The following is a 12,419-nucleotide window of genomic DNA, read 5'->3' as shown; positions in this document are numbered from 1 at the left end:
ACAACTAAAATGAAGAGACTGATACCCACTGAAATGAACTTTGGTCCCAGATACATTACACAACAAATATGCTTTGTCAGTGACAAAATCAAGAAATTTAAAGTACAAACTGTTGTAATGTCCATCCTATTCACTTGAGTGGCCAGCCGCCTATTTCCACACCTAAAGAAGTTTATGACTGAGAAGTGTTGTTATTATCAGGTGGTCCAGTGAACCCTCTGCCAGGCACTTAAATGTGATTTGCAGAGTATCCATGTATATGTACATGTAGATCATGCAGAGATTGTGACAGTGCTAGCTGGGTATTTCACAGGTGCACAGGTTATCTAGCTAGTCTGAGGAGGGGACCTTATACATCGGCCATCTTAAATTTTCTTCATACTTATATAAATCAACTGTCGGTGCACAAACATTACCTTTATTAAGCACTACCACACTCTTCTCAAGAATACTAAAGACTCAAATTTGAAGATTTCCAAGTGCTGTTAAGACTGAAAATATTACACAGTTCGAACATTTGAAACGAGACGTCTGCAGCTCAGTGAGTAGTGGTCTAGTTGCGGAACTGTAAAGTTGCCAATGTGATTCTTGCTAGCAGCAACTATTTTATAGTTTTATTTGTAATTTACATTTATTATCAGATTTAAGAGTTAATTAATGACGTAGGAAAAGATAAATTGCTACCTACCATAAAGAAGACAAGTCATGTTGCAGATAGTCACAATTAAAAGACACTCACATAAAGCTTTTGACCACAGTCATCATCAGTAAAACACACGCACACGCGTGCGCATACACTCGCATGCGAGCGCGCGCGCGCGCGCGCACACACACACACACACACACACACACACACACACACACACACACACACACACACACAGAGAGACAAATGCTGTCTGGTGGAGTGTGCAGAGACTAGACTCCCAACAGGCACAGCTTCAGGAGGTTGTGGGGCAGGTGTTGGGCAGGGAGGTGGGGAAAAATGGAGCAAAAAAGTAGAAGAGTGGGGAAAGACAGGTGGATACATTGGCAAAGGGCTGCAAATAAACAGGGTGGGAGATGAGAATGGGAGAAGATGATGGATAGAGAGGGTGGTTGGAGTGTGTGGGGGCAGCATGTTACTGCAGGTTGAGGCCAGGATAATTACGGGAGCGGAGAAAGTGTTGTATGGATAACTCCCATCTGCACAGTTCAGAAAAGCTGATGGTGGAGGGAAGGATCCAAATGGGTAGATGGGTCGGGTAGTGAAGCAACCACTGAAATCAAGTCTGTTATGTCCAGCAGCTTCTTGTGCCACAGAGTGGTCTACTTTCCTCTTTGCCACATTTTGGTAGTGGCCGTTTATCCTGGTGGACAGCTGGTCGGTAGTCATACTGATATAAAAAATTGCGTAGTGATTGCAGCTGAGTTGGTAAATGACATTGCTCCTTTCACAGATGGCCGAGTCCCTGATGGGGTAGGATGAACCTGTGACAGAAATGGAATAGAAAGTGCTGGGTGGGTGGACTGGGCAGGTTTTGCACGTGGTTTTTCCACAGGGTTATGATCCTTGTGGTAAGGGGGTTAGGACTGGGAGTGGCATAGGGATGGACCAAGATTATGTGGAGGTTGGGTGTGCCATGGAACGTCACTTTAGGAGGGGGTGGGAAGTATCTCAGGTAGGATGTCCCTCATTTCAGGGCACCATAATAGGTTAACAAAGTCCTGCAGAAGGATGTGGTTCAGTTTTTCCAGTCCAGGGTGGAACTGGGCGATGAATGGGATACTCCTTTGTGGCTGGTTCTTGGGGATGGTAAGAGGATTGGAGGTGTAAGGGGAATTGCCATGAGAGATCTGTTTGTGGACTAGGTCTGAGGGATAGTGCATGTCTATGAAGGCCTCAGTGAGATCCTCAGCATACTGAGCAAGAGAGTTTTTGTCACTGCAGATACACTGTCCCCAGGTGTCCAGGCTATTTGGGAAGGATTTTATGGTGTGAAAGGGATGCAGGTACTGTGGGTGGTTGATTGTTTTAATGTGGACAGAGGTGTAGAGGGAGCCATCAGAGAGGAGGAGGTCAACATCTAGGAAGGTGCCTCACTGGGTTGAGGAGGCCCATGTGAAGTGGATGGGAGAGAAGGTGTTGAGGTTGTGAAGGAATGAAGATAGGATGTTTTGACCCTGAGTCCAGATCATGATGATATCATCAATTAACCTAAACTAGAACAGGGGTTTGGTGTTTTGGGAGGCTGGGAAGGTCTCCTCTAGATGACACATAAAAAGGTTGGCATAGGAGGGTGCCATGCAGGTGCCCATGGCTGTGTCGTGGATTTGTTTATACACCTTCTCTTCAAATGAGAAGTAGTTGTGGGTTAGGATAATTTAGGTGTATGAGAAATGAGGTAGTGGGTTTGGAGTCAGAAGGACATTGGGAAAGGTAGTGTTCAATAGTAGTAAGACCATGGGCATGAGAGATGTTAGGAGTATAGGGAGGTGGTGTCAACAGTGACGAGTAGGGATCCGGGAGGTAAAGGGGTGGGGATGGTGGAGAGTCAGTGAAGAAAGTGGTTGGTGTCTGTGACATATGAGGCTATATTACGGACAATTGGATGGAGGTGTTGCTCACTGAGGGCTGAAATTCCTTCAGTGGGGGCACAATAACGAGCCACAATGGGGCATCCAGGATTGTTTCGTTTGTGGATTTTGGGGAGCATGTAGAAGGTGGGTGCGAAGTGTCACAGGCTGAAGAGGGAAACAGATTCAGGGGAGATGTTCTGGGAAGGGCCTAAGGCTTTAAGCAGGGATTGGAGTTTGTGTTGGACTTCTGGAATGGGATCACTCTGGCTGAGTTTATAGGCTGAAGTCAGAAAATCGGCAGAGGCCTTCTGCTAGGTAGTCATTACGATTCATAATAACAGTGGTGGAACCTTTGTCTGCAGGTAGAATGATTAGGTCAGGCCCATCAGGGGCCAGGCCACCTGTGAAAGCAGTCTGTCATTTACCAGCTCTGCTGCAATCATTGCACAGCTTTCTATATTGGAATAACTACCAACCAGCCGTCACCAAGATGAATGGCCTCCAACAGCAAAGTGAAGCACCCTGTGGTACAACATGCAGCTGAACGTAACACACTTGATTTCAATATCTGCTTCATTACTCAAGCCATTTGGATCCTTCGCTCCATCACCAGGTTTTCTGAATTGCACATATGGAGCTATCCTTACAATACACTCTCTGCTCCTGTAATTATCCTGGCCTCCACCTACAGTAACATGCTGTCCCCACACCCTCCACCCAACTGTTTCCACCTCCTGTTCTATCATCTTCTCCCCATTCTCATCTCCTACCTTGTTTATCTTCAGCCCTCTGCCAATACATCCATCCATCTTTCCCCGCTCCTCTCCTTTTTTGCTCTTTTTTTCCCCACTTCCCTGCCCCAGAACCTCCTGACACTGTGCCTGTTGGCAGTCTAGTCCCTGCACACTCCACCAGACAGCATTTGTCTCTCCCTCCACCTATACACTACTATCCCTTCCCCTTCCCCACCCTAACCAGATTGCTGCTTGCATCCCATGTGATAGATGCATTCTGGCCCGAGGTGCTGGAGTTTGTGGTTGGGTGTTCATGAGGTGTGCTCGCTTGCTTGTGTGTGTGTGTGTGTGTGTGTGTGTGTGTGTGTGTGTGTTACTGACGAAGGCTGTAGCTGTAAGTTTTATGTGAGTGTCTTAATTACACGTCTGCAACAGGACGTAAGTAGCATCTGTCTTTCCTACACTGTTGATATTCCTACCTGGAGTTTCCACCGTCTGAATAGTTAATTAACAAATACTGAATCAAAACTAAGAATAATAATTATGATAATAATATGCTTTTTGTTTTTAATTATTAATCACAGGAAAATGCAATCTGCTCTATAGTGTAATGTGCAATGCACCAACTTGTGAGACAAGAGGTGTGCCAGACACGGTTCAAATAGTACACCGACCAGCCTGTGTATGGATTTTAGTCAGTTTCCCACATGCATTTAGGCAAAAGGTGGACTGTTCCCTGCTATAGCACCTTTTCGCCAGTTTCATGAACAAGGAGAGGAATGGCTCAACTGGTTGCAACAGTTTGAAGCCCATGTACCTGCTCACAATGTATCTGGTACTGTGAAACTTCTCTATTTCTTGTCCACAGGAGGAAGTGCAGTGTTCAGACTCATTCAGAAGCTATTCCCTAACGCCACTCCGAGTGGACTTTCATATGTTCAGGTTGTAAATTCGCTAACTATTATGACCAACAAACAAATGTGGTAGCAGCTAGGTATCAATTCTGTAATTGCATGACACAGTCAGAACAAACTTATCATGAGTGGGTAACAGGCTTTCAGGGTATGATGAGGAAATGCAAATGCAAATGTGCTTGTGGTGCTTTATATTCAGATATAATGCTGCGTGATGCGATCATGTACAATGTAACTAATGTCAAGCTTAGAGAACAGATTTTTAAACAGTCCAATCCATCATTTCAACATGCAGTGCAAACACTAGATCAGTACAATTCAGGTACAGGTGCCCTGTCAGCCGGTAAGTTTGAGCAGCCACCAATTTGTCAGGTTGAGTTGTTCCTTTCTAGTGACTGGCCCATCAGGCAGCAACAGCTGCATGCACCACTCTATGAAAACACTTCTCTAAACAAGCGGTTATGCAGGTGAACAGAATTAAGTCACTCCCTCGGTGCTATTCATAGCACTAACGCCAAGACTGTCAGTCATGGCAAGCACAGTTCCCCACAGTCGTTTAACGAACAAAGTAAGAGCATAAGGACTATCAGACAAATTGTGTGATTGGATTGAAGAGTTCCTAGATAACAGAATGCAGCATCTCATTCTCAATGGAGAGAAGTCTTCCGAAGTAAGAGTGATTTCAGGTGAGCCGCAGGGGAGTGTCGTAGGACCGCTTCTACTCACAATATACATAAATGACCTTGTGGATAACATTGAAAGTTCACTGAGGCTTTTTGCGGATGATGCTGTGGTATATCGAGAGGTTGTAACAACGGAAAATTCTATGGAAATGCAGGAGGATCTGCAACAAATTGATGCATGGTGCAGAGAATGGCAATTGAATCTCGATGTAGACAAGTGTAATGTGCTGCGAATACATAGAAAGAAAGATCCTTTATCATTTAGCTACAATATAGCAGGTCAGCAACTGGAAGCAGTTAATTCCATGAATTATCTGGGAGTACGTATTAGGAGTGATTTAAAATGCAATGGTCATATAAAGTTGATCGTTGGTAAAGCAGATGCCAGACTGAGATTCATTGGAAGAATCCTAAGCAAATGCAATCCAAAAACAAAGGAAGTAGGTTACAGTACACTTGTTTGCCCACTGCTTGAATATTGCTCACCAGTGTGGGATCCGTACCAGATAGGGTTGATAGAATAGATACAGAAGATCCAACGGAGAGCAGCACGCTTCGTTATAGGATCATTTAGTAATTGCGAAAGCATTACGGAGATGACAGATAAACTCCAGTGGAAGACTCTGCAGGAGACACACTCAGTAGCTCGGAATGGACTTTTGTTGAAGTTTCGAGAACATTCCTTCACCGAGGAGTCAACCAGTATATTGCTCCCTCCTACATATATCTCACGAAGAGACCATGAGGATGAAATCAGAGAGATCAGAGCCCACACAGAGGCATACCAACAATCTTTCTTTCCACGAACAATACGAGACTGGAATAGAAGGGAGAACCTTAGAGGTACTCAAAATACCCTCCGCCACACACTGTCAGGTTGCTTGCGGAGTATGGATGTGGATGTAGCTGTAGATGCTTGTGCCAAGCAAAGACATATACAATCTGTATGTTTGCATCGGAACGAACGTACGAATTCTCTAGCGATATGAGAAAGCGGGTTTCCCAGGCACCACATATTCGACAAGTAGGCAGGACACACCACTCCCCAAATTCCACCGCAGAGAATACAATACACAAAGAATTAAAGTACAATAAAATATGGAACAAAATTTACATGATTCATACATATACTTTGTTCCCACATTCCCTCCTTTAGGGTACCTTGGTGACTCTGCCATCAAGAAGGGCACCATACCACATAGTTGAATAACACAACATAATTTACCAAACCACAAAAAAGCAGGCCACGCACTGAACAGGAATAACAATCACTCCAAACTGTAAGTATTTACAATAATTTAAAATTTGGTCCAAAAATATGAAACATCTCACAGAAAATATGATACGACATTTCACATCTTTGTCCAAAATTTTAAATTACATTTTTGTGCAATTAGTACTGACAAATTAAAAGACATCATTTTTATTAAAAAATTACAAATCAATATCTGTTAATTAACACTTAAATTTGATAATAAATAGTTAAGATGACAGTTAATAACAGTTGCCACTAATCAGATCAGTGACATCATAGTTGGAGGACTAGGATACACACACTCAGCTACAGTAGGGTCTGTTAAAAATGTTGGAAATGTTTTATTCTTAACATTGCCTGGAATCTTTAGAGTCGATTTGTTTGAGGTTTTCATGTACATATGAAGAAAATCTAAGTGTGCTAATCTGTAAAGTTGCCTTATGAGTGTAATTTCAAAATTTTCTCTCTCATCAAAGTCCCACAATTTCTCACAGTCTACATTCTGCGGCAAAATCGTTGCCTCAACAGAGATTGTTTGTTTCCCAAATGTCTGACAGTGAAAATGCCCCCTACAAACAAGATGTGTGTAGCCAGCAGGAGACTTTGGTGGAGAAACTTCCTGTTCGGAGCTGCTAAGGAGAACTGGCTCAGACTGCTCATTCTCTCTTGTACTGGCTCTGTGCTAGCGAGGTTGTGCTTCCTCCCTTCTCCTACATGGGCCTAGCTCCCAAATGCTCAGTCTGGAAACGTGAATACCTTCTCGCTCCACCAAGACTGGCTGATGGCCTGGCAGACCACTGGAGTGTACCTTACTGTAAACTATAAAGGAATAAACCAGTATTCTTGAAAGTACCTCTTTGCCTTCTCCTTTATCCCATCCCCATTATGTCCACTCCTAGCCCATTCTGACTAGGTAAACATGCTATACCTGTACACAGAACTTCTAGAATTCCCTTCCATGAGTGGAATCAACTTATGGGAAAAATACCTAACAAGGGGACCTCATGGAGTCATTCTCTTTGATTTTATTCATACTTACAGAATTTGAACATCAGTGTCTGAACATCAGTTTCAGTAAAGAGTATGACATAACTATAAAAAAGAAAAGAAAAAAAAGCAACAAACATTTTTGCAATTTTATACTAAACTTTAATTTATTGTGATACTTCAAGTTTCATGCAATTAAAACTAAAAAAAGTAAACTCCATGCTCAGTCCCTGAAAGTTTGCTGTATCAAGTGGCCACCATGTATCCTCTGCTATGTGACACAAGGATTCAGTATGGAGGGGCATTGCACCAGCACTCCGCTCTCCCAGTCATTGATGGCTTTCTAGATCTTGGAGCCACTACTTCTCATTCGAGTAGCTCCTCAATTAGCATCAGAAGGCTGACCACACTCTGTTCCAGTCCCCTTTGCATGGAAAAATTCCCGGCACTACCTGGAATTGAACCCAGTTCCTCTGCACAAGAATCACATGCACTAAACGCTCAGCTTTGGAGGCAGATCTTTTCAGCTGATCAGTAAGTAAAAGAAAAAAGCTATAAACTGTAATAAAAACTATGATTCAATTTTTCTGAATTAGTATCTCCATCTGTCAATAAACACAAAAAAGAGCTGTAACCAGTGAGAACTGGACCAGTGAATGCAGTCAGCTACCAGTTATTCTGTTTAAATGCTCGAAGTGTTTTACCTTTAACAGTACCCAAAAATAATATAATCTTCAAAGCTGAATTTTTTAAAGACTGCATCATACACATTCAAATTCTGCAACTATGAAGAAAAGTGAAGATAGCTACTCCGTAAGGTACCTTGCAAGAGTGTGAATGTGTGAGTGTGCATGTGTGTTTTTTCTCTACTTCTGATGAAGAAATTAGTCTGATAGCTAATAATACAGCACACAGCAATCTTTTTCAGTGGGCCTGTCTGACACTCGACAGTTTCTCTATGTGGTGTGTAGCAATCTCCTCTCTTCAAATTGTTGTTATATATAAGGCTTGGAAGAAAAGGCATACATGTTAATCACATCTGTTGCACTAACACACACACACACACACACACACACACACACACACACACACACACACACACACACGAGAGAGAGAGAGAGAGAGAGAGAGAGAGAGAGAGAGAGAGAGAGAGGTCTAGGTTTACTATTTTTCTGATTTTGATCTTCCAATTAGTGCTGTACAATACACTGTTTCTTACATGACACCTGTCCTACTGTAGGCAAGCAAGTGCAGTATCTGCATGTCTACAGTGTCGAGGAATCTCGTTAACTTCATCTGCCAGCCCACACTACAACTACAGTTTTTTAAACACTAAAAATAACAATCACTGGTCAGACATGTTAGAAATATTCAAGAGGAAGAACACATGGAGAGGTGCTATTTCTATGTTAGTATTAAATAACTGATCATTTTGTATGACATCTGCTGCAATTGCTGTATAACAATTAAGAAGTCTGATACCATATCATGCAGTCTAGAGTAAAAAAAAAAACATTACACCTTGGTCTAGACTTGAGCTCTCAAAGTTGAGTATTCTAATTCAAAACCCCAACCAGTACACTAACTTCTTTGATGTCCATGTTCTACCAAAAATATGTATGGGACAAAATTTTTATTTACAGGTTGTCACAGGAGAATTAGCCAATACTCAAGGATGTGACAGGCATAGTCATTTGAAGAAGAAAAGCCCTAAAATGCATCTTAAGGGCTCTGAGCAGTTCTTCAACTTTGATACTACAAAAACAGATCTCTTCTACTGCAAGTTCTTTGCTTCCCATATTTTGGGAGGAGGTAGGAAGGCCCAAAACAAGAAAAAAACTGGCTGCTAAACCTGGGTTCTAAAATTCATATCTAAGGAGTAGTACCAGGAAAAACTTCGAACATAGTAATGCAAAAAATAACACAAAACTGGTGGTCTTCAGCAAAATAATTCAAAACCAGTGCTTTTTATGAAATTTCATGTAATCTGTCATTTTCTCATACAAAAAATGTTATAAATCTGAGGACAAGAATTTACCAATGTTCGTAACTGCTAGTTATTGAACTCTGAAATCACATTTTGCCTTCTTTATTTCTCAAGGCCGAGGATCATCTATGATCTAAAAATGACAGTTTATTTCCCTTATAACAAACTATGATGTAAAGCAAAAAAAAAAAAGAACACTGAAATTGGAAAAAAATATGAAATTTGGCAAAAGAAACACTGAATGTGACGAAAATTGTAATATGGAATCTGGGAAAAAATAACACCAAATTTGGGAAAAACAATAAATTTGGCAAAAAATAACAATGAAATTGGCAAAAATGCCAAATTTGGTAAAAAAAAGCACACACAATTTGGCAAAACAATAACAATGAAAGGAAAAAAAAGTGAAATTGGCAAGAAAGTAACAGAGAAATTGGCAACAAAATAGCACTGAGTTTGGCAACAAATAAATAACACCAAAACTGGCAAACAATAACACCAAAACTGGCAAAAAAATAACACCAAAACTGGCAAAAAAATAACACCAAAACTGGCAAAAAATAACACCAGAATTGGCAAAAAATAACACCAAAATTGGCAAAAAATAACACCAAAATTGGCAAAAAATAACACTGAATTTGACCATAAAATAAAACATTTTTTTGTTTATCTGCTTAAGAGCTATGAGCACTTGTTCAGTGGACGAGATGTGTTTCACAGTAGTGAAGATGGACAAGTACTCATAATTTTTAAAGTATGCAGTTTAGAACCCATGTTTGCTGAATATTTTTTTTCCTTGTACACATTTTAGAGCTCACATTTACTAGACTTTTTTGCTTCGAATGACTGTTCCCGACCATTCCTCATGGGACAGTCTGTATATATAAGCAAAGTTAACTAGAATCATTACTAATTGTTTTCTGAGATAGCCATCTTTTATAAAAAAACACTCATTACCCTGCTATTTGAGGAAAGATTACTGACAGAAGAATCACTACAATTTCACTGCACTGTTGGGAGGGAGGTGACAGAAAATAAGCAACCAGGCAATGCCAAGTATTTGCCTAGTATAGACACAGAATACACAGGCCATCCTGCTGGGGTGAGAACCTGGCCCTGAGAGCTACACACAGTAACAGTCAGCACACGTACCGTCCCTGACTGGCCAGCAGTCATCCCTGAAGCAGGTTAGCAGCACCTTGAGCATGCGGCCTGTGTGTGGCCGCACCACGCAGTGGGACAGTTTGGCCGCCACCTCCCCGAAGCACGAGCAGGAAGCCTCCCGGGCCGCGGCGTCGCCGTCTGCGTCCAGCGCCACCTTTTCGTAGTACGCGACCGCCGCCTCCAAGTGCGACTCCACCAACTCCACCCCTGCCGCTCCTGCTACCTGTCGCCACGTTTCTTGTGAATACAGTCTCACACCTTCTGCTACCATGTAGTACCTGCAACAGGGTTTTACTGTGCAGTGTACATGCTGTTTCAAAAAGATTCATCCAGTTTCACGACACTTTATCTCCTACATGAATGAAGGTAGTAACTTGGTCTAAATTTTTACTTACACATCTGACTACAATGTTTTCACTCTAAAAAGAATCATCCAGTTTCATAAGGGTATATCTTTTACATGCATGCACATAGAACACTGAGGTCCTCTTACAATTATGTTTAGGATCAAAGTTTTCATTTATATTTCCCAAATGTTCAGTGAGAAGTCCACGCGAATCTTTAATAGCCTGAAACACAAACATCACCACAAAATGCACCTGGCAAACTTGAGGAATAGCTACCTGTCAGCTGGCACAACTAGTAGAAGGTTGACGGCAAGTACGAGGGTATCGTCAGGAGTGCCCTAGGGAAGTGAGATAGGGCTGTTCTCATTCTCTGTACAAATAAATGATCTGATAGAGAGGGTGAGCAGCAATCTACAGATGGTTGCTGCTGATGTTGTTGTGTATGGGTAGGTTGTTGAGTTTCTGTAGGAGAATACAAGGTGACAGACGGAATTACTAGTTGGTGTGATGAGTGGCAGCTCGCTTTAAATGTATAAAAAAAATGTGAGTTAATGCAGATGAGTAGGAAAAACAATCTCTTAATGTTTGCATACAGCATTAGTAGTGTGCCGGTTAACACGACAGAGTGACACATAATAGAGCAAACACAGAAGGAAGGTAATAGGGAACGCGAATGGTTGACTTCAGTTTACAGGAATAATTTCAGGGAAGTGTAGCTCATATATAAAAGACAGCATGCAGAGCATTAGGGTGACTATTCTTGGATACTGATTTTTTCATTTTCCATTTTTACTCTGTTTGATAGCTAACTAATCTCCTCTTGCTCTTCTCCACAAAGCTTGAGTATTTTAGATTTATGGGTGGCCTTCCAATTTAGCAATAACTGATGTGCTATTCAGTTGCCAGTTATGTTATAATGTTCAGTGGTCTTCGTTGTATCACTGCTTAAATGTCTTTAAAAGTCTCCATGCTTGATAGCTGTCTCTTCTCATATCTAAGTCCTCAATATTTCTAATCTACTGAGCCTTTTTTCTCTTTTTTATAGTAATTAGCACTTGTTTCTAGTTTCCACAGCTGCTTCACTAAATGGATTTTTATGTAATAAATTGCGGTATTCTGAAAGTAGAGCAGCTTCACATGTGATGAGACCACTGCTATAATATGTCTGGCAGCTGCAAGGTATAGATATTCTGGAGCATCTCTTTATAGCTGCAGTGAAGATATTATAGGGTTCTTGATTATGTTCTACTGAAGATACTTTAACATCCAAAATTTCTGCAAATTTCAACCATTTTGCCTTTTCAAAATTCTGTCTTCTACAAAAGAGTACTTTCTGTGGCCTGACCACAGTAAAGCTTGGCACATTATTAGTCTATGTTGCGAGTTAGATATTGGGGAGCAGATTTTAAACTGTTCGCTGAAACTCTTGTTATTGAGTATGAGGTCAGCACTGTAAGTGTGCCTCCTACCTCTGTTGAATGATACAGGTAATTTTGCATCATTGATTAAAGTAAGATGCTTCATTTTTGCCATTCTTGCACAGATGCCACATTCTCATCTTCATGATCTTATGCCCATACATTGCTATTACTGTTGGAGTCACTTATAACAATTTTTGTATTTTTTGTCTGAAAATTGGGTGATTTATTACACAGTAAATCCAGCAGCTTGAAACTCATTCAGTAAGAACATAATAAAATCTGTTCCTTTCAATATGAATGAACTTTCATGTTTTTTTTCATAATGTAATAAACTGTATCATTAGGGCTATATTTGTAAAATGAGTGAA

The 12,419-nt window shown here is 41.2% G+C and overlaps 1 protein-coding gene across 1 annotated transcript in view; it reads right to left on the bottom strand.

Moving 5' to 3' along the window:
* Positions 1 to 12,419, bottom strand: part of LOC124717135 — a 146,587-nt gene that overhangs the window by 38,592 nt on the left and 95,576 nt on the right. The window contains exon 7 of the mRNA XM_047243875.1: positions 10,272 to 10,561. Within this exon, the coding sequence (XP_047099831.1) occupies positions 10,272 to 10,561 (290 nt within the window). The remainder of the gene's footprint in view (positions 1 to 10,271; positions 10,562 to 12,419) is intronic.

The sequence above is a fragment of the Schistocerca piceifrons genome, chromosome 9 (assembly GCF_021461385.2).
Source record: "Schistocerca piceifrons isolate TAMUIC-IGC-003096 chromosome 9, iqSchPice1.1, whole genome shotgun sequence".
Lineage (NCBI taxonomy): Eukaryota > Metazoa > Arthropoda > Insecta > Orthoptera > Acrididae > Schistocerca > Schistocerca piceifrons.
Note: the sequence above shows the minus strand (reverse complement) of the source record. Positions and strands in the feature narration are given on the sequence as shown.